At 31.0% G+C, this 26,068-nt stretch overlaps 2 protein-coding genes across 2 annotated transcripts; one reads left to right on the top strand and one right to left on the bottom strand.

Moving 5' to 3' along the window:
• Positions 1–3: 3 nt before the first annotated feature.
• LOC106075234 (transmembrane protein 231-like) lies at positions 4–9,762 on the bottom strand. The gene is made up of 7 exons (XM_013236178.2): positions 9,594–9,762; positions 7,682–7,845; positions 6,436–6,564; positions 5,938–6,081; positions 5,551–5,632; positions 4,702–4,807; positions 4–1,073 (listed from the first exon to the last, which is right to left on the bottom strand). The coding sequence occupies exons 1-7, from the start codon at positions 9,730–9,732 to the stop codon at positions 893–895; spliced, it is 945 nt and encodes a 314-aa protein (XP_013091632.2). The 5' UTR covers positions 9,733–9,762; the 3' UTR covers positions 4–892.
• A 276-nt stretch (positions 9,763–10,038) lies between these two features.
• Positions 10,039–26,027, top strand: LOC106070533 (glomulin-like). The gene is made up of 10 exons (XM_056034364.1): positions 10,039–10,130; positions 15,969–17,855; positions 20,508–20,607; positions 21,550–21,707; positions 22,601–22,751; positions 23,236–23,320; positions 23,435–23,539; positions 24,098–24,253; positions 24,937–24,990; positions 25,663–26,027. Exons 2-10 carry the CDS (start codon positions 16,025–16,027, stop codon positions 25,699–25,701), a joined length of 2,679 nt encoding a protein of 892 aa, XP_055890339.1. The 5' UTR covers positions 10,039–10,130; positions 15,969–16,024; the 3' UTR covers positions 25,702–26,027.
• Positions 26,028–26,068: the final 41 nt, after the last annotated feature.

Raw genomic sequence — 26,068 nt, 5'->3', positions numbered from 1 at the left:
GCCTTATATTTTGTGTAGCCACTTTTAATGTACCACACTTAAAAAAGATACAAAGTTTGTGAAGTAAATGTAACATAATTTTAACAAATATCACTGAATCTCTATGTGTTACAGTATAAACAATCTATACAAGTACAATGATTTATGCAATCATTTAAAAGACATTTAAAAATATTATGACATGTTTTAATAATGGAAAAAAAAATTAATGAAAATTATTCATAAAAGGACGGAGAAAATCTATCATTTTAATATCCTTGAAAAAAACATGTACAATATTATATACAAATATTCTAGGTAATGGTAATTTGTTGAAGGAAGAACAAAAATATTAAAAATATTACCTTGATATGCTATCACAACCATGTAGGCAAATTGAGATTTAGCAAATGTGAAATAAACTTTCATAAAAAAATAATAATAATAATAAACCTACAAAAGTAGTCCTCATTTATCCATGATGGTATTCATCAAAGTGCATCAAATTATATGTCCTATAAATTCATATGAAATGACAAAAAGTTGGATAAAAACAAAAAAAAAGTAAAAAGTAATCTCTCTCGTTGTTGTCCAGCACTTGAACCAAATCCTAGTTATACAAACCTTGCTAATTAATTAAAGGCACTTGTTAGTTGGAATGTTTTACTAAATTATATAATATATATTAATAGTTTTTTGTAATGAAAATGTAAATAATATTTATTATGACATTAGGAACTGAAAAGTCTGTTGTAAAGTAAATACTTTTTTTTTGTTACACCAAACAATCAACACATTCGAATCATTCAAACATGACATATTTTAAAGATAAATTTTCAGTCATACTTGAGGTCTGTACTCCTTTTGATTTCACTTACAAATATCACACACTTACACAAAAAGAGTAAGCAATCTACATAACTTTATCTTTGCGTCCATTCTGCATGGTTAAGGAGCTCTCAACAATTGTGGGAACTAGCTGGTGCTGAAATATGAATACTTTGACTTTGTTGAAAATGTATAGAAATATCAAAAGCACAGAGACATACTGCACCCATCCCCATTTGATGAGGTTCCAGAATCCTGGAGTATATCTGCATGTTTTAGTTAAGTAATGAATATTGATGTTTGAATATTTCTGTTATGACTAAACCAGTGTTTCCCAAACTGTGTTTCATGGCATGCTAAGGTTTCCATGAGACCTGAATAGGTGTTGCACAAATTACTAGAATAATTAACTAGTAGGCTACCACATAAATTAATCTCTATAAAAAAAAAAGTCAAGTGTTCTTATCTTATATATAATCTTATATAATACAGACGTTACTTAAAAAAAAGAAGATGATTACGTCCTACGCGTCATGCATTCAGTCATGCATGTTAACCAATGACTTAAATTCTGCCAGGTCACTGGTTTTCCTGGCTAGCTCAAGCAACCCATTACATGCTCTAATAGAACTAGGGAAGAAGGAGCATTTGTACAAATTTGTCCTAGCATATGGGATGAGGAACGTGCCTTTATCTTTGTGTCTTTCTGAGTATTTTATTAAATTTTGTTTTTGTATTTGAAGATTATGGTTCAGTGTTTTATGTATAATTGCTACTTTACTTTTGAGTCTTCTGTCCTGAAGGCTTTCTAAATTTAGTGATTTTACTAAAGGTGTTACTCTAGTCAAATGTAAATATTCGTTTGTTATGACTCTCACTGCTCTATTTTGTGTCTGTTCTAGTTTCCTTATGTTTTATTGAGTTGAGGGGTCCCAAACGGCAGATGCATATTCTATTATTGGCCTAACCAAGGTTAAATAACATTTTAGTTTTATGTTCTTATTTGATTTATAGAAATTTCTTTTAATAAACTCTAATGCTTTGTTTGTTTTTTTGATAGCTTTATCAATATGGGGATTCATTTATTATAACACCTAGGTATTTTGCATTTTTAGTCTGTGTTACTGGTTTACCATGAATAAGATAAGTGGAATTTTTTTGTTTTGGTTTTTTTGTTACTCTTAATAACTGACATTTTTCTGGGTGGAAAGACATGCTCCAATTTGATTCCCATTTCTGTAATTCATCTAATTCTCTTTGTAAAATTTCTGTATCTTGTGTTGTTTTTATTGTTCTATATATTATGCAATCGTCTGTGAATAATCTGACTTTTTTTCCTGAACTAATGCAATTTGGTAAATCATTTATGTAAATTAAAAATAGTAGTGGACCTAAGACTGTTCCTTGAGGTACGCCTGAGTTTACTGTTATTGGTGTTGATTTAGAGCCATTTATATTACAGTTTGTTCTCTCCCTATCAGAAAATCTTTAATCCACTGATGCAATGGACCATTAATGATGAACTTTGTCAAAAGCCTTGGAAAAATCTAGTAAGATAGCATCTATTTGTTCACTATTATCTAAACCTTTTGAAAAATCATCAATTAGTCCTATTGTGTTTCACATGATCTTTATTTCCTAAAGCCATGTTGGTATGGGGTGAGGACATTATGTTTGTCTAAGTGGTTTATGATGTTGCTACATATTATGTGTTCAAGGATTTTACATGTGATGCTGGTAAGTGATACTGGTCTGCAGTTTCCTGGGTCAGATTTTTCTCCTTTTTTAAATAGGGGGGTGACATTAGCTTCTTTCCAGTCCTTTGGTACTCTGCCCTGGTTAAGCGATGCCTGAAAGAGTATTTTGAACACTGGGGCTAGCTCATTGCTTAGTTCTTTGAGTAATCTAGCTGGAATACCATCAGGTCGAGATGCTTTATTTGGTTTGGTGTTGGCTAATAGTTTTTGGATTCCATTTTCTTGTACTACTATATCTTCTATGTTGTCTACTTGTTTCAAATTAAGTAATATGTCTTTGTCTCCTGGGGCTGAGACGCCTAATGCAAAGTATTTGTTTAGGATGTTTGCTTTAGTTTCATTATCATTATGTATTATGTTATGTTCATCTTTTAATGGCGCTATGCCTGTTGTTTCCATTTTCTTAGACTTAATGTATGACCAAAGGTTTTTGTTGTTATCTTTAGATACTACATTGTTTTTGTATTCACTCTGCAGCTGTCTGCTTACTTTTTGGGTAAGGTGTTTAATTTTTATATACTTTTTGTAAACTCTTTCTGCCTTAGTTTCTTTAAATTTTCTATATAGGTTTTCCTTCTGTTTACAAAGCTTCTTTAGTCTATTATTAAACCAGCATTTATTTATTTTGTTTGATGTGTATTTAGTTGGTATATGATTTTCTATAATGCTTTTAAGATGGTTTCTAATGAAATTCCAGAGGTCATCGACTGGTTGGTTAATGTCTTTTTCTAATAAGAATGTTTGTTGAAAGTTTAATGCAGGTTGGTGTAGTTTTGTTAGGTTACATTTATTCCAGAATAAGATTTTTCTTTTGGAATTTTCCAAAAAGTTTTGGCTTCCCGAAAATTTCTTCTGATCCATTTTTTTCTAACAAAAAATACTCATAGTCTGCCAAATGTTCTATTAAGGAAAACGTTTGGGAAACACTGGACTACACTATAGCACACAACCCAAATTTACAACAAACTTATTAAGGCTTCAATGACTATAACAGAACCACAATCATCTTTAGCTATTAGCCATTGAAACCAAATTATTAATTATTCTCTGTTCATTGATGAATGTAAGTGATGTGTGATATATTTTCAGGAACATTGGCAGATGCATCAATTTATCTTTATGTTTAACAAGTGTCTTTAAATAGTAAATTCTTTTGAAGACTTTCATTTGCAACTGCATGAAAGTCTAATGTGAATATTGATTATCCCCTAGGAATGCATGTTATAAATATGACCTACAGAAAAATGCTGGGTATCAGATATCAGGAAAAGAAGACAAATGAGTTTGTACTTTTACAAGTCAACACTCTGGCTGGCAAATAGGAAGAACTCCTCAACACTGTTAAGAGACGAAAACTACTTAAAAAATTAGAATTTAACCCCTTCTTTAGTGACATATTTCATACCTGTCTCAAAAACTAAGCTGGTTTGGTCATATTGTAAGACATGTACAGTGGAGGGAGCACAAAGAAAGGGTCATCCAAAACAAAAAAGCTGGCTGGATAATATAAAAGAATGGAATGGATTCTCTTGATATCTTGTTAAGAATTGCTGCTACAGGGAAAAGTGGAAGAATTCAGTTACATGAACTGTTACAGCAACCCTATGACGAAAGTCAAGGCAGAGATGAGATGAGAAGAAAGAAAAATATCAATTTTTAATCAAAATGAAAAAGATAATCTAGATGTGATTTATATCAAAAAGTATTCAAATTAAAGAATCTATATCAAGACATCTTATCTAGATATATCTAGACTGATTCAAATCACTCTAGATCTAGACTTTTAGGACTAGGGTCTAGATCTAGATAAAACGAGATTTAAAAAAAAAGAAATTTAACTGTCAATAGACTAATATCGGATGAGGGCATGTTAAAAACAAATCAGATCTTATTTTGCATTCTTCAGAAAATGGAAAAATAATACAATCATTTTTTTTTTTTCATAAAAAAAAATTTGAAAAAAAAAATAAATTAGGAAGTTGTTTTATTTTTCAAAAAAATGTCAGTGAAAATTTAAGATATTTTTGTTAGAAAAAATGGATCAGAAGAAATTTTCGGGAACCCAAAAATTATCGGGAAATTCGCATCACTGCTTATAACTAAAATTAATAAGATTCGAGTACAAAATAAAGGATACGAGATTACTTCTTCTGGATAATTGATAACTGCTGAGATTTTAAATGGGTTGGTAGATCCTCTTCCTGATGTCCAAATTTTATTTGCATCTTGTAAAACTGTGGTTACTTAACACAAAAAGAAAAAAAAAGAAAAATGATTAACATAGAGAAAGTTAGGTGTGACGGAAGAGAAAACAACTTTTCAAAGAACAAAATTTCACAAATCGATTGTTTAATGTTAATTTTTTTCTTTTCATGCACAAGCACATTTTGCATTAAAAAAAAAGGGGGGTTAGGGAATAGGGAAAAACCTGATCTTAAATTAAAACAATTATTACATTGAAACTCCATTTGGTCAATTGATTTTTTTGCCTGTTGGATATTTGTCTAATGTATATTTGGTTTCATTATACATTTTTTAAATATGTTTCTTTAGCAAAACAAAGTTCACAGCAGTTCAGCTCTAGCAGAATGTTAAACAATCTTAGAAAGAAAAGACTTACTACTAAATTGTTAATAAGATTAAAATGTGTGTTAACATATAAAAATGTTTTAAATCTATATGGCACCTGGTAGGACTAATTCATGCCCCTTTTGAACCAATTATTGAAATCAGGATAAGTAAAAGACCTAGGTCATATTGCTGGGAACAGGCAACTCTTGAAAGCCATAGGCCACAGAAAATAATTCAATTCTTTTAGTTAGAATCACAACTCTTTTCAATTTCCTCTTTGAAAAAATACTGGATTTTTTTACATTTCAAAGTGTTGGTCAGAATGATAGGATAGGTGGGCAAACTTAGGAGTTGTAATGGAGAGTCATTGACAGTAAAGAAAATTCATTGTTTACATTCTAAAATGTTTACTTACCATTTCTTGAAGTGTAGTTTTTAAATATTGTTGCTAAAGAGTATGAATCAGTATATGGACTAGCAGGGTTAACCAAACTGGACTGAAATAAGATCATACCAATTTAGTTATTCAGGAGATTTTAAGAAATGTAAAAAAAAATAAAATAAATGGAAACAGAAAATGCTAAAAAATCAGAGCACTGATAACCAGAATAAGATTATTTGCATTGGATATTTTGGAATATACACTATCTTGTGATTGTTGTTTTTTAAATTGAAATAGCTTTTTTTTTTCAATTATGTTTATTTGCAATTATTTACTAGTTTTTTATATAGCGTTTCCATGCACAGCTAATGTAATTTTCTAGGATGATGATTAATGAACTTATTTAATTCAATAACTTACATTAAACCTAATATCAGTGCCTTTATGGCCGAGCAATTGTTTCTGCCTCAGTCTCAAATCACCAAAGATGTGAAGGCTGGCACCAGGAATTGGGGAGACATACTCTATGTATGCAAGTGACTCCATATGAAATTGTGAGAATTTCTGTGATAAAGCAGACAAAAATATCAAGATCATCATTTTCAGAGGATTTCAAATATTTTAGAACTTGGATTTTGGAATTAGAGGCATGTATAAATAATGACCCCTTCCCCTAACAGAATGTTAGAATATAATGTCATACTTAGGTTGAAGGCTAGATAGATCACAATGTACTAGCTAAAGATATATAGGTTATAACATTATAAAACTACTTTTATGGTAATTTATTGAACCAAAATAATGTGCTGTTGGGCAACTTAAGAATCTTGATATCCATATCCTGGTAGAAGGTCTATATAAAATTAATGGTGAATTAATTTTTTTTAGTATGATATAAAAAATATTCTGTAACCTTACTCTTAGTTTATAATAAAAGAAAAGAAGAAGTTTTACTCCAACAACTTCATCATCAACATTCATTGGTACTTCCAGATCTAGATTCAGGACATCATATTTACCATCTCCATTGGTGTCATCTTCTCTGGCCTGGTTATATTAAAATATTTTTTTTATAAATATGTTTTAATAATTAAATATTAATAACAAATAATACAAATATTAACACACATGAATATTTTTAAATAAAGTATTCCAAAACGTAATACCATTCTAATTCATTTAATATATAAATATAGAATTTGCATTTTTAGAAACGATAAAAGAAAAAAAATATCTTGACTAGCTGATCCAATCAACACAGATAAATAATTAATAACAGAAGAAGGACAAGTACTTGACACATTTTCATTTTTTAATTGTAAGTTGAACAATATTCCATGCATGCACATAATTTTAGTCCTGTCGTATGTCTGTTATAAAAGGGTAAAGTGCCTTGAGTTTAAAGGATGTTTGTTAATAGTTCTAGGTAATATTATTATTTCTTTTCTGGGAAAAATTATTAATAAATAGAAACATCATTATAACACTTTGCATATATATATTCAGGCAAGCCTTTTATGAATGACTAAGAAGCAACTATATCTTGTCTTTTAATCCAGTTTCCTTCATAAAGATTTTCAGGTTAGATTCGTTCAACAGACCCTGTACAATGCAACTATTGATAAAATATATTTACCTACACCTCAATTGTCAATTGAAAACAAAAAGACAGTCACAGACTAGATTCACTAATAATTTAATGATTAGTAATATTATTAGATCTAGAATGCAATTTATAGTAAGTTTTACCATATAAAAGTGGACCACATGTCTAAAAAAAATAAGGAGAGTAGTTCAAATTTAGTAAGAAATAGTGTGAATCAAATATAAATGTTTAAAATTCAGTTATATGAGACAGGTATGAAATATGTCACTAAAGAAAGGTTTAAATTCAAATTTTTTAAGTAGGTTGGACCTGCTGATCTGAGGAGTATAAGAAGACAAAATTTAATGAGATTTTTTTTACCTGTCCATGTGATCAACTCTTTAGAAGAGTGCTATGTTGTCTAATTGTACAACCCATGAACATGAAATGTCAGATACCCATGAAATCTTAAAAAACTTAGGATTATCCATCTTTAACTAGAAACCAAGCAAATTAAAAGTGACGACTATTAATTAAAGAATGAAAATTTAAAACAATAATTTTTCTAAATTGACTTACTTTAACTAGAGGAATCCGGAGATAAGACTGCATGAGCTGATTATATTGTTGGAAGGTACTATATACAGCCGGACTGCCACTCTGAAGATCAACTTGCAAAATAAATTCTTTTTTAAATGCTACATTTGGTTGCTCTCTGTAGGTGGCTTCTCTTAACCAAAATCCTGTTATAAAATTTAACAATATGAATAATATTGTACTAAGTGACTGACCAAATTCAAACAATATATGTGGTGATAAACTTTTTATCTAAAACTTAGGGCATGTGATAGAAACATCTATCTTAAATACTTATTTAAAGAGATTCATCATAAACAAAAACAACAAAAAACAATCATTTAGTTCAGCCCAATGTATTGATCTAGTTCTACGCTATTGTTGAGGGTGGTGGCTGAGTGGTAAAGCAATTGGCTTCCAAATCAAGATCTCTTGGTTTTGAATTTTGGGTTTTTTAGGGTGCTCCTGAGTTCACACAACTTAATTGGTACCTGACATTACTTGGGGAATAGTGAAGGCTGGCCAAATGACACCCTTGTTAGCCATTGAGATTAAAAACAGATGCTGCATAGATCACAAGGTCTGAATAGGAGTTATATAGTTATATTATATTAATGAGATATTTAAATTGTCCAAAATGATTGATTTTCTAGGTTGATTGATATCTAATAGAACAACTATTTTATTTTTAAATATAGTACTTTCATTGATTATTTATTATGTTTTTTGCATATGCATTTCACTGCAATTCTAGTCCTGGAGTTTCTCTAAATTTATTCATTTTGAAGATGTGTAATAAATTCTAGTCCTCTTATGTTTTTTAGTTGGATGGAGAGCTCTCACAAAAGCTGAAAGATGTGCTTTACAAAAGTACTTTAAGCCCACTTGAGTCTAAAAATTGTTTTGATTGACATTTTGATCTCTTCCTATTTGAAAATCTTTAATTAAGGGATAAAGTAGAAAAGAAATACCAAGATAATATATTTGTGTTTTCAAGAATGATTTCTGATGCTTAACTTTACCAAATGCTTTCTAGGGCACATAAAAAAACAAAAATCTGTTGGTTCATTACAGTTGACTCTTGATAATCTGAGGATTATGGGATTGGAGGGGTGTCTGATTACAGAAAACATTGGATTACCAAAGGTTAGCTGTACATCAAAGAATTTTACTGTATATTTCAAGAAAATTCTACATTACTGTGTTATTTATTAGGATATTCTCAGACTTTCAAGGGTATAAATAAACATTCTAAGACAAAAATACAAAACATTCAATTTCAGGATTCACATGTAACTGTACTTTTAAATTATTTATTTCATAATTTAATTCTACATTAATGTAACATATAATAGGCACATGTTAAATTACTGAGTGAGCATGATTACCAAGTGTCAGACTATCAAGAGTCAACTATATTAAATCTTAACCTTTTGAACTTAAATTTAAACTTATTATTTGAGTTGAACATGATCTTTATTTACAATTTACAGGCTAGATAGAATCTAGGTATTTTGTAAAGATAGTGAGTAAATATGATCAATAATTAAAGTATCTAGATCTATTTAAAAAAAACATATCAATGAATTTTTTTTAGTCAAATACAGCTAACAACACAAAAGCAAGCATGATAAAACTTGTTCAGATATTAAAAACACAGAATGGCACTATTTAAAAGTAAGTTCTTTATTTGTTTGTTTTAGATGTTTCTTCAGGAATGAAGATTCTCACGTCATATCCCAAATCTCCTGCAGAAGGCAGGGTATACCAGCATAGCGAGCCCAGTTAGAACTCTGGACCTTGAAGTTGATCATGCCCATGGACATGGTTTCATGATCATGACGACCAGTCCGAAAAACATACACTCCACAAGCTTGACAAGCCATATACAACTTTATTTAACGACTTTACTAACCATAGCTTCTGTAAACAATAATCAATGGTGGAATGAATGTTATTATAAGAATTAGAAACATTAAAAGCGTTGCTTTAGATATAATTGACGTCTTATAACGCCGTAACTCCGGATGCGAAAATATCTCGTAGATCGCCATTTTCAAACAATGCAAGTTCAGTGTTAAAAATAATAGTCTCGCACTATCAACATTATTTGCTAAAAATAGACTAGATGATAACGAGATGACAAACATAGAAATTATAACAAAATCTCTCGTTATTTTTAATGTTTCAAAATAATTTAGAAATCTATAATAAATGAAAAAATATGAGTTTACAAAATAGAAATCTAGATCTAGATATATAGATTCTAGATCTAGAATTTTTTTCTTGACAACAGAGTAGTAGATAGATCTATAATTTATATGGGTAATGATATATATCTAGATTTTTAGCCTGTAGATATAGGGCAGTGATCGACTCTAGATAGAAAAAATGGCCGTGTGTTTCGTAACTCGCAATATCGTAAAGGTTTTTTCATCTCAACTTTTGGGCGGTAAGTAGATCTAGATTTAGATAGATGTAGACACAGTGTGACTGTCACAAATAGGCCTACAGCCCTAACTTAGATCTACAGTCGGTGTAACGGTAACTGTGTTTCAGGGCCAGAGGCGTAGATCTCTACTCACTACTCTCTAGCTAGTGAAGTCACTGAAGTCTAGTGTCTCTAGTACTCTAGTCTAGCGGCAGTCTAGCCGCAGTCTAGCCCTAGCCTGTAACTGTAACTCTAGGTCCTAGGACTACATTTTAGAGTCTTGTAACTAAACTCTTAGACTTGAGTCTAGCTAGTAGTGTAGTAGTAGTACTACTACGACTCTTCTTTAGTTCTTACTCTTACTTTTAGCTACTAGATCTAGATCTAATCTAGATCTAGTCTAATTATAATAATCATAATGTAAAATGTAAAGTATAATTATAAAATATATAATTTATAAGTAATTTAGTAATTAGAATAAAGGTATTGGAGGGTGGCACTGGCAGGGGATTGACCTCTTATTCATAATTGCATTTTGACATTCGACATTATGAATATGAAATGAGATAATAATGTATAGGATAGTATGTGTACTTAATAAATATATTTATACCCTGTACTAGACATTCAAATTGGTACACATACTACAGTACAGTATATCAGTATCAGTAAAATTAAAAAGAAATTTATAATCATTAAGAATCTTTAATGAATAATTATTAATTAATATAATGCCGTTATTTATGGGCGAAAAAAATGAAATGATGCACAAGTGACAAATCTCAATTTTCATATTGCTTCACGTCTTGCTTTCTGTGCAGCAAAGACATAATCTATAACATCATCTACATCGATACTGTCTAGTATATTGTGACTCCACTGACATCAAAGCCATGCTAAGCCTTTCTTGCGTCATTGTGCTCCTGAGATAGTTTTTGATTAACTTGAGCTTTGAGAACGATCTATCACATGATGCTATGTATGGAAGTGGCCTGAGTTAGCAGACTTATTCAAATGGTGGTTGCAAGGTTTGAGCATACATCATTACCTTATGAAGCCAGCTTCTTAGATATATGTTGGATGTCGGTTGGTGATAGTGGCACAGGTATGTTGATGAAAAGTGCTCATGCGTATCATTTAACTTACAAGCGATTTGCCTGTATTTCATTAATAAGGAAAAAGTAAGAGTTTTTCATAAGTGTGTCATCATCCATAGACTCCAAGAGGTGTCTTGGTTCTTGTCAAGAAGAAACCCAAAGGTGTGCACATTGTTTTCCAGCCTTTGGAATCTGTCCTTTATCTCCATATGAAGTCTGTCCAGCACTTCTGTCGCAACACATTTGAATTGCAGTGCTATTGACAGTACTACATCAGAACTTAACTCCCCATCAAGTCTTTTCTTTCTTCTGGTTATTTTGATTACAAAAACTCCATTGCATTCACTACCTTCTTTTGCTTTTCGATGGATTGGGTGATCAGTTTCGTCCGTTTCTCATCATTTTGCAGAAAGCATGAACAGGTTTTAATTTTTTCAGCAGCTTCCTTATGTGCAATTCAAACGTTTGTAGTTTCTTCTGAACTATATTAATTGAGTGCAGGAGATTCTGACAACAATTCCAGATAACAAAACATTCATAATTTTCCTTTGCATGAAGAAGATTCTGTGCACTGCTTCTAGTGTCAATTCTTTCAGTTTTTGATTCAGAAAGTTTCTCCAACAGCTTGATGATTTTGTCGAGATGCAAGGAAACTGCTGACATAGCTTCTTCTCTTGCGGACCACCTTGTATTACTCTTCTTTTTAAAACTCCAGGCTCCAGCTGAACTTTCAGTTCGGCACATCTCTGGGGTGAATTGAAAAAAAAGTTGAACAATTCATGTACAGTTAAAAAAAAAGGTAACAATTGTTGTATTTATCTCAGCAGAATGAAGAGCTGCCAGGTTCAGAGAGTGATAAATCACAGTTCAGAAATGTTGCCTTGGGATTTATGTCTAAGAGACGTTTCTGCAGGCCAGACAGGCAGCCACTCTTTGTGGCTGCGTTTTCATAGGTTTGACCTCTGAACAGATCAAAGTCCAGTCCAATGTCTTTAAGAATTTTCAGAATAAGTTCTTCATAATGTTGTGCATCAGGTTTCAAAATTTCAAATTAACTGTCGTACTTTAACATAACAAAAAGCATGTTACATCTAAAGCTTTATTACACTGAATGACAAACAACTACACACATAGTAAAAATCACAACACGAAATATGGTTAGTACCCAGTCTAACAAATGTAAACAAACACTAGGGGCGACAATCGAATAAACAAATTCATGACATTCACCCCACGTTTAAATTTTATACATATAACACAACAACAGATAGTCAAAGCAAAATACAATGATGAATAAAACAAACATCTAAACACATAGAATCTGCAATACTGGTTGATAGCAAACTGTTAAACCCTGTAGATGGGTTTTGATTTTCTTTTTCTTAGGTTGTATCGGCAGGTTGGATTGGTACTATCAGTACCAACAAAGTTACTTGGCGACTCGATGGTCGGGGCTTCAAGCAAGTCCACTTCCCCAGATAAGATTGACTCGGTTGATTGGTTAGCAGGAGGATTCAGAATAGAGTTCTCAGCGTTGTTTTCTGTTTCGCTTTGAAGTGAGGGTGTCACATTCCCGGAAGAACTGTCTCTCAGCACAAGGGGTCTCACATTTTCTGTGAAACAGTCCTTTTCTTTGACCAGGGGATGAAATGACTGGTCACCAACAAAAAGGAATACTTCTATAATATAAATAGACATTGAATACATAGGCGCTTAAATAAAGCCTGAGTGTGGTATTTTAAATCAACACTTTACACTGTGTATGGAGTGATCTTGATTGGCTTAGGTTGTGATCACATACAATGGACACAAGATCGATGTTTCATTTTTAAGAGGAGCTTGGTCTCTTCATTTTTCTCCCGCTTGTTTTTAATCCAAGCTATTTTAGATATTACACCGAATTAAGGTAAGTTTAATTATTTATAAAATTCTCTTTTTATAGAATCTCAGCCTTATTATTATGAAAATGTTAAAAAGAATTATACTGTTGCCAATATTCTAATAATCAGTTAAGTTAGAGACATATAAAAAAAAATGTTGGGCTTAGGGTACTGAGTTTTATTATTATAAAAATAATTCGGCAACCTTATTGAAATTAAAATATTTATTTTATTATTATTTTATTTTATTATTTGCTAGGTATATATTTTAATAGATAAAAATAAATGTAGTTTCACGCAAAAAAAAAAAAAATAATTTTTCCCCATTTTGCTGTACAGAAGTAATACTAGATTATGGAGATTGAAATATTCCTGCCTTTTTTTTCCCTCCTTTTGTTTTCATTCTATTATTATGCACATTCACTTTTGAACGAATGTATATTCATGCTGGGAATAAATCCTATTTCAAATTTATAATTAGATAACAATTACTACAGATCCACATTTGAATATATATATATATATATATATATATATATATATATATATATATATATATATATATATATATATATATATATATATATATATATATATATATATATATATATATATATATACATACAGTGCTTTTTTTGTGATTTTACGCACCAGTATGGTGTACCGGGTACCGGCACCTTTTTCAATGTGAAGAAAAATTATGACTTTTCTTGTATTTTAATGTTTATTATTAATATATCTTTCAATCCCAATGTTTCTAGTGCTTTATATATTAAATTTATTATTATATTCTGTTGGGTGATTGATTGATGGAGATGTTGTACAATCTGTTTACTTCTTGAGTTATCTTAAATTAGCAATCTCGAACAGAAGAAACAATAGAATAAAATAATCCACCCTTTTTAAATACAACAACACATTTTTAGCTAAAGAAAGCTCAAGATTCACTACCGTCAGTCTCTTCGTCTCTCGTCCGTTATTCATCTCTAACCTATTTCCATTCGTACCTTTAACATTTAAAACGTAGTCACGTCATTAAGGAAATACTCAATTAAACCCAACTTCTATGCGTCTTACTATTTATTTAGTCATTACACTACTAATTAATTACACATAAAATATTCAGTTTATCTAAGAAAATAGCAATGGTTTTAATAAAAGCTGAAAAAAGGGAAATACATTTAGTCACAATACATTTATTAAAGTAGAACTGCTGGGTCTAATTGATACAGTTGCTTAATCATTTCTTTATTGTTTTTCTTTTATAGACCTTCCTATAAAATGAATATTATCTTCCATGTTTTAATCTAGTTGTTCATAATAATAAGAGATTTAAAGTCTTCTTAATCATTGAAACCATATTGTAATAGCAAATACAAATTTGTCCTAGCATAAGTAATGTCTTTGTTTCTTTTTGAGTTTTAGGTAAATGTTTTTCTACTTTTGATTAATAAATAGTTCAGTGTTTTATAAATTACTATTTATTTTAAATATATTATAGTCATCTGCCCTGAGCTGTTCCTAGAGTTAATGATTTTTGCTTAAGTTAAATGTGAATATTCAGTTGTGATAAACCTCACAGCTTTATTTTGGGTCTGTTCTAGTGTATTTTCAGTGAGTTGAGAGATCCCAAAACAGTGAAGGCATATTCTAACATTGGTTTTACTACATTAAATAATGTTCTTGTTTGATCTGTCAGAATTTCTCCAATAAACCCGAATGCATTGAAGTTTGATTTCTTAATTATTTAATTCGTATGTGAAAAAGTTTCACAATTTTTTAACACCAAGGCTTTTAATCTGTCTCTGGTTTATCATGAATAAGATATGTAGTTAAGATATATCTGTGAAGAGATTGATTAATTGTATGTGTAGATGTTTGTGTGTTTGTAGCTCATCGTGAGAATGTATTCACTAAATGCTAGAGATAGTTGTTGACTCATTCAGTATATCAGAGCCATACTATTCAGACAAGATTTTCAACTCTAGTTTCTTAGTATGCCTATAAAACAGTTATTGGGGCTGGTTAAGAGCCATTTATGATGTCAGTTAGCTCTCTTCCTGTTAGAAAATTCCGGATCTATTGTTGTAATGGACCAGGAATGTCAAAGTATTTAAACTATTTTCAAGGTAAATGTATGTGTGGAACTTTGTTAAATGCCCTTTGAAGAGTCTGATAGAATGGAATCTATTTCTTCTTATAATCTTAATTTTTGAAAAATCATCAAATGAACTTATTACATAAACTTGAATTTATATGATGTAAAGTTCTTAAAGCCATGTTGTTGTGAAGTTAAAAAAACATTGATTATGATATTGATAAATATTATGTGTAATGTGAAACTGGTCTATAATTTTCTTAATCAGATTTTGCTCAGTTTAAAAAAAAAAAAATAATATTGATTTCTGGTGATAATTTTTTTTTTACTTAGTTTTCCATGTCTTGGTTTAACTTAAGCAGGATCTTTGTCTAAGAATTCTGATGCAATGTATTTATTGTGCAAATTCTCTCTAGTTTTATCATTATGTGTTACATTATCTGCTCATATTAATGGAGCTATTACTGTTGTTTCTTAGATATAATAATTTGATTTGATGAGGCTTGAGCTTACAGTTGTTTTTAAGTCAATGATACAATTAAACTTTAGCATTTATCTTAAAAAGCAGATATTATACGTTTTAACACTGAATTTTTGTAAATTAACCTACTCTCCCCTGTTTTTTGTTTTCATTTAAAGTGGTTGTTTTGCTAAACAGTAGAGCTAAATACTGGAAAATATGTACTTTATTGAAATATATTGTACTTTTTAAAATAATGTTATACTTAGAATGTAATTTAAATTTGTATCTCTCATATAATTTTTTTCTCTTTATTTTCCTCAGGTGCTTTCTGAGTTAAAAAAAGAATCAAGAATATTAATTCACTGTAAAACAGAAAAATGTGGGCTCCTGAAAATGCTGGCTTGGAGCCTCCAATTATAGAAAAAATTGAAGATCCAGAGAAACTTCTTGCACAAATTATTGAGTGCATTCAACAGAGAGACTCAAAGAGCTTGAAGACCTACATCCTTGAACATAAACTTAAGGAGGATAGCATATTCTGGGAGATGATCTTAAATTTGGGATCATGTATAACTACAGAAATGAATGAAAATGATCCAGGTTTTTTCGATGTTTGTATTCGCTGCCTTGTCTATATAATCAAGGTTGGCAACCCAAAGGAGACATTGCTGGCATTGCTTGAACAGATTGATAACTTCATCGACTACACAAAATTTAAATCATTTCTTCCCCTTGTCCAGACCACCATTTTGAGAATGTCAGCCAAACTTTTTCATTCCCTGGACATTACTTTAGGGACTGTTTCTTCTCACATTAAATCTCTGCCGCTCCCTGAAAATGTTCAGCTTGAAGGTGAGGAAATTAAAGTTTTTCACATGGATAAAATTGTGGTGCGTCTAGTTGATAATTTGCAGGCTTACTTGGACTTTTTGGAGCCTTTTGTTGAGAAAATAGATATTGGCTCACTGCGTTCATCAGAATCATTAGTGCTAAAAAAACATCTTATAAGTGTTTTTGATCAACCTCTATGTTATCTCATCTTGACTTATGATCCTCAAAAAGACAAAGTTAAATCAGACAGTCGACTGTGTGCTGAACATGCCATGAGGTTATTGTGTAGAACAGAAACAGACTTTCACAGGTTTATACAAAATTCCAAGCTTCAGTCAAAAAAAGCTGAAAGAGAAAATAGCCATTTGCCACCAGAGGCAGATGTCACAGATATTTGTGAAGTGTGGGATTTTAAAATGAATGTCAGTTCCTTGGCTGCAGCTTGCCTTGTGTATCTCATACATGTTGAGCATCTTGGTGTAGAGAAATTACCATTTATCTATAGACATGACTACATGCTAGAACATCATCTAGATATGATTAGTCTCTTGATACAGAACACCAACTACCCCATTAACTTTAAAGGCCTCCTGCTGTGTGACAGGCTAGTCAGTTTAGTGCAGAAAAACTCTTACACTGCAGAACATCTGGACAACCCATTGTTTATGAGTGTTTTAAATGATGTAATAAACATTATGATCAACTGCCCCGTAAGAGATCACAGAGGCCTAGCGACAAAAATGTACCCTTTGTTCATCAGCCTGTTCAATGAAGCTGGTCGTTATCAGATCTACATGACTATCCTCTTGACCAATTCTCACTCAGGTTTGAAGGGGTACACAATCACTCTCTTGAAAAATGACATTGCTGAGCAAGTGCGTAAGCTGAAGAACAAAGAGGCACAAAGTGATGTCACTGAAAATTATTTTGCTGGGAAAAGACTTCATAAAATATTGAAGTTGGCTTTTGTGTTGCAAGACAAGGAAACCACAGATATGCTTGAACATTCAGATCAAATTATATCTTGCTTAAATCTGCTGCGCTTCCTGGCTATCGCTGATCCCAAAGTTTCAAATTTGACTGGCTTTTGGGATGCCCTCTTGTTTATTGATAAGGACTTCCTGTCCCCATTAAGGCTGGGCCTTGACCTTAGCAAAGCCCACTACCAGCTGGAACTGACTAGCACAATGGATGAGAAAAATTCTGATCGTAACACCAACAAAGACACTGATGTTTCAGTTGTAGTTGGAGGGATGACTCTGCCTTCTATGAACAGACATGAAAAACTAGAATTAATAGGAAAAGCATTAAACACTCATGAGGTGATGCAAAGTCTTCTTTGTCGAGTGTCTGAACTCATTGATCAACAACAGAAAACTTGAATTTCAAATGAACTTATATCTCTTAGAGCATTTCTCTATTTTCTGTTTTACTTAGAAATTGTATTTAAAATTATTTTGTTTTGTTTTGAAATATTTTTGTTAAAATGAATTAAAAATTATAAAAGTGTCAATAGTGTTGGTTTTAACATCATTTTTTTGTGTTATTATTTTAATTAGGTCGAGTTTAGACATTTGCAATTCATTTTGAAGCAACAAAAACTCTTTAGAACACCTAACTTTAAAATATTTTGATTCAAGCATTGTGTAATACAACTGAATTAATGGGAAAAAAAATAATGTTTCATTTCCTACATGATAATCTTGTATCCCATCATGGCATATTGTTTTGCTAGTTAAATGAAATGAATTTTTTTGTTTTCAAAATGAACAAATAACTGTAATTAACTTGAAACCTAAATATGTTTGACATATATATTTTACTTAAGCCTGAAATTACAAGACATGAAAACCAAAACCTGTGTATTACAAAATGCTAGAAATACTTAGGTACTAACAAATTTTAGAAAAAATTGTGCAAAATTCACACATAAAGAAAATGAATAATAATTATTATAGCAATAAAAGATGCATGTTATGTATCTGGTACACTATACACATAAATAGACACCTTAGTGTATTGTCAAATCACTAATATTATATCATTTATCCACATTAAACTTGCTAACACAGGGAAATGACTTTATGACCGAATAAAAATTATTACATTAGCAGCCACTAACATATTAGATATTAAAAGGGCTCTCTTCTCAAATATCACTTGAGCATGAAATGACAGGCTTGATATAATAAGAAAAACTGGAAAAAGAATTAAAGTCTCAGTTTTTAGATTATTGTTATGAACATAATGATAACAGAGTTGAAAATCATGTCCGCTTAGTATGGCTTTAATACGCTGAATGACTACACAACACACATTTCGTGAACACATTCTTACGGATGAGTTACAAGCACATGTAAACATAAGAACGACAACTGATACAGCATATAATTTGATAACAATTATCAAGAATGAAAGTGCTCTAAAAAAAATCTTCCAAGAGTTAATGAAGTATGCAGTGTAAAAAAAAACTTTATCTTACCGCAATAATGTATTTTGTTTTGTTCTTAAATAAAAAGTTATGTATTATTATGTTCTTCAATCAACTAATCATATAATACTTGATATCAGTAATCTAAAAAAAATTTGTTGGTAAAGAATTACATAATTTATGCTACAATCTGACACCCCTGCGCCCCTTTTTTTTAAAGCTGTTTTCATGATGGCTATACCTGTAACCTAAATAAAAACACAAACAGAGAGGTTTAACAAACCTTAGTCTGCTAATGTCCAATTTCGGTAACAGAATATTCTAGAACATGGTACCCAAGATATTTTCTTCTGTGTGACCAGTGTTATGAAAACATTTGGAACTTCACAATATATATATATTCTCCTTCGTAGTAGAATATGAGCACATATTTTCTGTGAACTCGAAGTTGGTTATGGAGTCCAATCCTTGCTTTTAAAAAACTGGCCATGTACATGGCATTGATAGCTTAGGTCTCTTGCAGTCATGCCTGCTTTTTTTCTCAGGCATTTGTTTTAGATCTACATTCTGTCATGATGGCCGTTCTAATTCCCTCATTTCTCAAAACTCTTGACACTCCCAGCTTCCCACAATGATGAGCTTACAAGAGTTATCCTTTCCCAGCCATGAATGTTAAACTCACACTCTTTAAGGGTGTATTTGTAATGCTTGTATTGACCCCCTGAGAAGGCTTTCCTGTACACAGCTACCCATAAAGAAGTCGTTTGTGAAGCGATTGTCAGGCATATAGAGTACATGCCCCACCCATCGTAAATGGAATTCTTTTGCTTTACATGGATACTGTTCATCTGTGACAGCTGTAGGGTGTTACAATTTAAACCACTTTGAACTCTACATGTTTTTATGGCTGTGAGATCTCGACTTTGCTTGCACTACCTGTCTGCACAATCTAACTATATGCATGGATTATTAGTAAATGAATACAATTTAGGTGGTCCTCTTAAAATGTACACCTTGTAAATATTGCATTGCTTACCAGAAACAATATTGAAGATGAGTTGATTCTACTAAAGAAAAAGGCACAATACGTTTATTGGACCAAATCAAAGAAATCACTTAGGGGAATTAGCAATAAATAATATAAAATATTTGTCTAAACAAAATAATTTGATATTTTTAGCCTTCATTGCAACAATCATTAGTGTTGTTGTTGTTTTTTCTAATAGAATATATGTTTATATGGGATTTTATAATTAAAATAATAGGTTGATTTTTTTTTCATTTGCTAAACATAAGCAAATAAAAAACTTAACTATATATTTTTAATTAACTAACTATATATTTTTAATTAACTAGATGGCAGCACAGTTTTACAATCAAATCACTAAATGCAATCTATATAAAGATTTAAAAAAAAAACAGCATATTGAGTGACAACAACAGCTTTGTGTCCAATAAATTTCTTGCATGTCTAAAATATTCACACATTTGTTAAAGAAGTAACTGAAAACTTTATATGTAGATATTTGCTGTAAAAATACTTTGACATGCTCTAATTCAACTTTTCTTCACAAGAACACTGTTACTCTTTCACTTAGGATCTTCAAACAATTCATGTCTCATTTGTCGCACACTTTTAACATCAACAAGAAGACACAACAGTGAAGGCAAACAGTCAAAGGACCCACAAGCAGAGAGGTATTTTTGTAGTTTCTCATTCCAATTTAGTGCCTTTCCCACATGGATGTTCCTTAACTGTACTCGTTGATATAGGACATTGAAACTTGTGCACTAGCTCAAATAGTAGTGTAAAGTTTGATTAATTTAATCAGCCCTTTGGAACACTATGTCTAAACTTCATTTAAGAGATGAGATTTAAGGGACATGTTTTTTTTGTAGATCTTAGGCTCCTTGTATGTGTTTTATGTTTGACCAGTTTTGCGGACCAACAGTTTGAACAGTATTTGAGACAAGAGGTTCTCACACTTGTTTTTCTCTATCACTATAATGACTTGCTAAAATGTTGAGGGATAAGTTTCTATTTCTAATTAAATAGCTTATTAACAGGATTTAGACTTGCAAAGGTCCTAAGCTATTTGAGACATGGGTCCCCCTTAGAATCAACATAAGGCAATATTTCCTTTGCTCTTTCTTCAAAATGATTCAAAGTATCCCTGGAATTAAGTTTGGGGGTCCCCAAGCAAGTGGGAGCCCTAAGCTAGAACTTACTTTGCAACTAATTTACAACTAACAGTACAGAATTCAATATGAGAAATTGTACTGGTTTGCAAGAGAATTATCTTTTAAATTTGAAAATATTGTTAATATTCATTTAGCTTGATTAACAGAACTACTTATTTTGTGAAAAAGGCTATTGAAAGTGTTTTTTTGCCTTGCCACTGTTAAATTAGACAAAAAAATGTGGTTTTGTTGTAGTGAACTATGTTAACAATTTTAAACCTTTTTACATTGATACAATAATAATAACACTAAGGGTATTACGATAGATTTTCTGTATTCTCATCCTGGCAGTGTCATACAATTTGAAACATGTTTTAAATAATAATAATATTAATAATGAAAAAATGAAATAGTATTTTAAAGTGTTTTTTTTTGGTTTCTTTTTTTATTTATATGCAGAAAGAACACTGAAACTGAAACAGAGTTCAAGAAACAAGAGACATCTCAAAGTACAGTGGATGAAGCAGAGTATGAACATGCCATCAAGCAAAGAATCCTAAAAGCTTCACTTCAATATGTTCATGAGTTTGGTTGGACACAGAAAGCCATTGAAGCTGGCAAGTACTATTGTTAGTTACTTTATGATCAACAATCTTCAGGACTTTTTGATCTAGAGATAATAAAAGAAAAGTTAAAATACCAAATTGGGGAGGCAGGAAATTTTCCCTGCGACAAAATTAAAGTTTTGGAGAAAAGTAGTAGAAGATTTAAGTGGCTTTTGTGGTCAGCCCTCTATTAATGTGTTGTCTAACCAGCTCAAATACCAGTGCTTAAAGTTGAGTAATAAAGGATGTCAAATTGATTTAACAGATATTGGGTCAGAGATGGTAAATGCAAAAACAAGTAGTTGGGTAGTTAAAACTTATGATTTAGCTTTCAAACTACTGGTACCGTTATCTAAACAAAAATTATTAATATTAATAAAATATTGTTATAACTCTGCCCTGCACACCACTATCCACATAGTGAAGAAGATGCGCATACCTTGTGTTGCAATGTTCTGGTGTTAATAAAGTTAAGCTTTCATTGAGTTGCTTGCTTTAACTTTACAACAGTATTTATCAAGGGAGTAACAATAAAAATCCAATGTGTTGTTAGATTTTGTTAGCTTGATTTCTTTTCAAATATAGAAGTACAATGCTTTAAATTATATAAATTTGATTGTATTGTTATCTCAAAACTAAGTAACTTAAAAATGATTGAAAACAGATGACCTTTACATTTAAATCTATTTCTAAAAGAGAAAAGTTTATTTAAACATATCTCACTCTAACATGAAGTATAGTAGTTTTGTGATGATTTTTTGTTGGAGGGTGGATAATAATACATAATACAATTATGATCTTGTAAATATATGTATCTAAAAATAAAATACTGACTTATATTGAGTAATTGTTTGTTAGCCTTACTTATCTAATCTTATTAAAATGTGAACATACTATTTTATCAGGAGCTAAGGATGAAGGTTTGCCGCCAGTGGCTCATGGGATGTTTCCAAGAGGTGGTGCTGAACTTATCAACTATTTCTATGTTAAAAGTAATTCACAATTAAAAGAGTTTTTGGAGAAGGAAGTTGCCAAGGCCAAGGTTGAAGGTTTAGAGTAAGTAGCTACTGTAATTGTAGAAAAATCAGTGAAGCTTTTTTAGTGACACACATAGGACGTAATCATATTCTTTTTTTAAGTAATGTCTGTATTTTATAAGAAATGATATAAGGTATGCCAGAGAAAGAGCTGTTGATTGACTTTTGATTTATTGACAAAGTAATTGATATATTTTCATCCTTAGAAATTATTTTAAAACAAGAAACTCTTTGGCATAACAAGTATATTATAAAATTGTCCTAGTTGTCCAGAACAAAACAGACTAATCCTATAATTTCTTATATATTGCACAAACACCTTTTGTAATCTTGTTTTTTTTTTAACATTTGGTGTTTGAGATTTTGAAGAGTGAATTGAGACTTGACTATGAAGAAAGTGAAAGCTAATCGTAGGAATTAAAAAAACATGAAAAGGGTTTTATAAAAATGACTTGTTGAGATGAAAAATGAGTGAGCTTAAAGGTATCTTTTTTTTCTTTCAGAAAACCTACAACAAAACCATTAATTCGTAATGCTATAGAATACAGACTTAGGCTCATTCTACCCTACATAGAGAAATGGCCTCAGGTGTGTGTGGGCACTTTGTCTTATTTACAATAATAATAACTTCACCTTTTTAATTATCATTATTTTGGCTTTTGACACTATTCAAAATGTTGAAACTAAAATGTTACATTTTAGGCCATGGCTATACAGGCCCTGCCACAAAATGCTGTTGAATCTTGGAAAAATTTGCTGAATCTCTCTGATGACATTTGGTACTATGCTGGTGACAGATCTGTAGATGTGAGTATTAAAAATGAAAAAAATACCTCTAAGTGTAAAATTTAAGTTTTTTTTTCTTTAACTTAAGTATTGAATACTTTGACTGGGAATTACAGCATACATACACAATAAGTAAAAAAAATAATGTAAGTATCATATAGTAATTACCTTACAACCTATCACCCAACAATCTTCATAGTCACTGTCCTGACCCATCCTTTCCTTCTTGTTCTACGTGTTACCAAACTCTGTGGTGTCAAACCCTAGTTTGCATCAGCAGTTGAGTCTTGGATCACTTCTATTTTTCTTGCCTTGGGGTTTAACCTCTTTGTTTTCTTTGTGATGGTATTTGGTGACCTCTTTGTTTGCTTGGTGATGGTATTTGGTGACAGCCCCAACTTCTCTATTTTCTTCATCTACAGGAATTTGGCTTTCCTTTGTAGGAGGTTACTATGCAAATGTTTTTTGGCCAGTGGCACATGAATATTTATTGCCAAAATTGAAATATTAGGATTTCATTTTAAAAACAAAAGGTTGATCTTTTCTTTCTTTAAATAACATGGTGCATTTTCCTTGTAGTACAATTGGTACACCAAGAGATTAGCTGTGGCTGGAGTTTACAAATCTACTGAAATATATATGATTCAAGACAAATCAACTGATCTTCAAAATACATGGGATTTCCTGGATCGAAGGCTGGCTGATTTGCAATCTTTTGGTGCTAATAAGAAAAAGGTACCAGTACTAATTCTTTTAAACTGTGTCGTATCTTTTTAATATCCCACATTCTTATCTGTAGAATGAATACTTAATATCCTATTTGTAGTAAAAGCTTAAAAATAAATGTACTTTTCATTACAAAATTCTGTGTAGCTGTTTAAAAATCAAGCTTTGTTATATCAGTATGGTTATAATCAAATTTCTATGCTTGCCCTGGATGTGGCAAAATATGTAGGTCACAGCTGGGGCTGCGCAGCTACGGGAAATACTGTATTCCTCGCTAATCTTCGGACTCGAAGAAAAGCCTTATTATTATAATCAAATTTCTATTATGACAAAGTTTTTGCATTCTGTCAAATTGATATCTATTTATTTCAACATTCATCTTTTGAATACCAGTTTTTTTAACATTTGTTGATTCAACATAGACCTAGAAAAATATAATCAATATTATTAGGTCTTTACAAATTGCAAAGTGCTCAAAACTGATCAAAAGTTGACATGTAGAATGTGTAAATGATAGTGAAATTAAACTACATAAGGCTAGTTTGAAGTTATACAATAAAGTCTGGCTGTAAGCTCATAATACGCCATACAAGAATCAATCATTTTGATTACCACTCCTATTCTCAAGTTTCATTTTTTTTTATTTTCTCTAACAACTAAAGTTTTTAAAATTGTATCTCTATCTATTTCAGTGTGAACAAAGCTGTAACGTTTTATCAGACGCAATTAAAGGTTTTTGTATCATGGTAAGTAGCTACTTTACTTATTGTTGCTTTTATACCAGGTACCAATACTGAAAAAAGTTACTATTTTGAATCCTGAGAAAAAAATAGGTTTATGCCATGCTTCAACACTTAATCTAGCTATTTTCCTTTTAAGAAAAATTGTTTATTATACAGTTTTTATACTTCATTTCAAACCCAAATAATAGCAAATATAAGTAGATAAATAAGTTTGTGGCTTTATCCTAAGTGGCTGCTAAAATTGTCTATATGTAAACCCGGTATATAGACTGAGTTCAACTACATTACCAATTAATGAAAGACTGCTCTTCATTTTATTTTTGTAAACCTTATAGATGTAATTGCTTTTTGCTTTACAAATGCTAATGAGAGCTTCCATGCTTGTTACAGTGCAGTTTATGTAAGCAGTACACACTCTGTGTAAGCCCTTGTAGCTATTGCTATTGACACTACACACGGTGCAAACTAAAAGACAAAATCTCACAACATTGTAGTGAACAAACAAATCTTTTAGGCTCATCTTGGATGCAATATTGAGTCCAGTAGCTTGTGTACATGTCAAATACTTGATCATTTTCTCCAAATGTTCTTCTGATGCCTTAACCCTAAATGATGTACATGATCTCTTTAGTTGGCAGGTTTTATGTCATTTAACATTGATCATCATCATTTCAGGGGCGCAACATGCTCAGCATGAACTCAAGGAACAGATAAAGACAAAATCAAGTTGTTTGATTGTTGCTGTAGTAATTTTTTTTAAATGAAACAATGTGATGAAAAAAAGTATTTATATTTTACTTGTTAGCTGTTTGTTCTTAGAACGCATTTCATTTTTAATTGTAGACAGTAAATCGTGTTCCTTTTTTTGTTCTTTAAAACTCCCAGAATTTTGAAATAGTACTGAATAAAACAAATTATTTTGATACATTTATGCTTATCACTTTTACAATTTAGCTTTGTTTTTTTCTGAAATAATGGGTTTCAATTATTTTATTTTCAATTATTTTATGTTAAAATGCTCAATAAAAAATTATCGCAACTATTTGATTTCCATCCTTTATATTCAATTTTGTTTGTCAGC

Source organism: Biomphalaria glabrata, chromosome 7 (assembly GCF_947242115.1).
Source record: "Biomphalaria glabrata chromosome 7, xgBioGlab47.1, whole genome shotgun sequence".
NCBI classification, from domain to species: Eukaryota; Metazoa; Mollusca; class Gastropoda; family Planorbidae; genus Biomphalaria; species Biomphalaria glabrata.
This window is presented reverse-complemented; position numbering and strand designations above follow the sequence as displayed.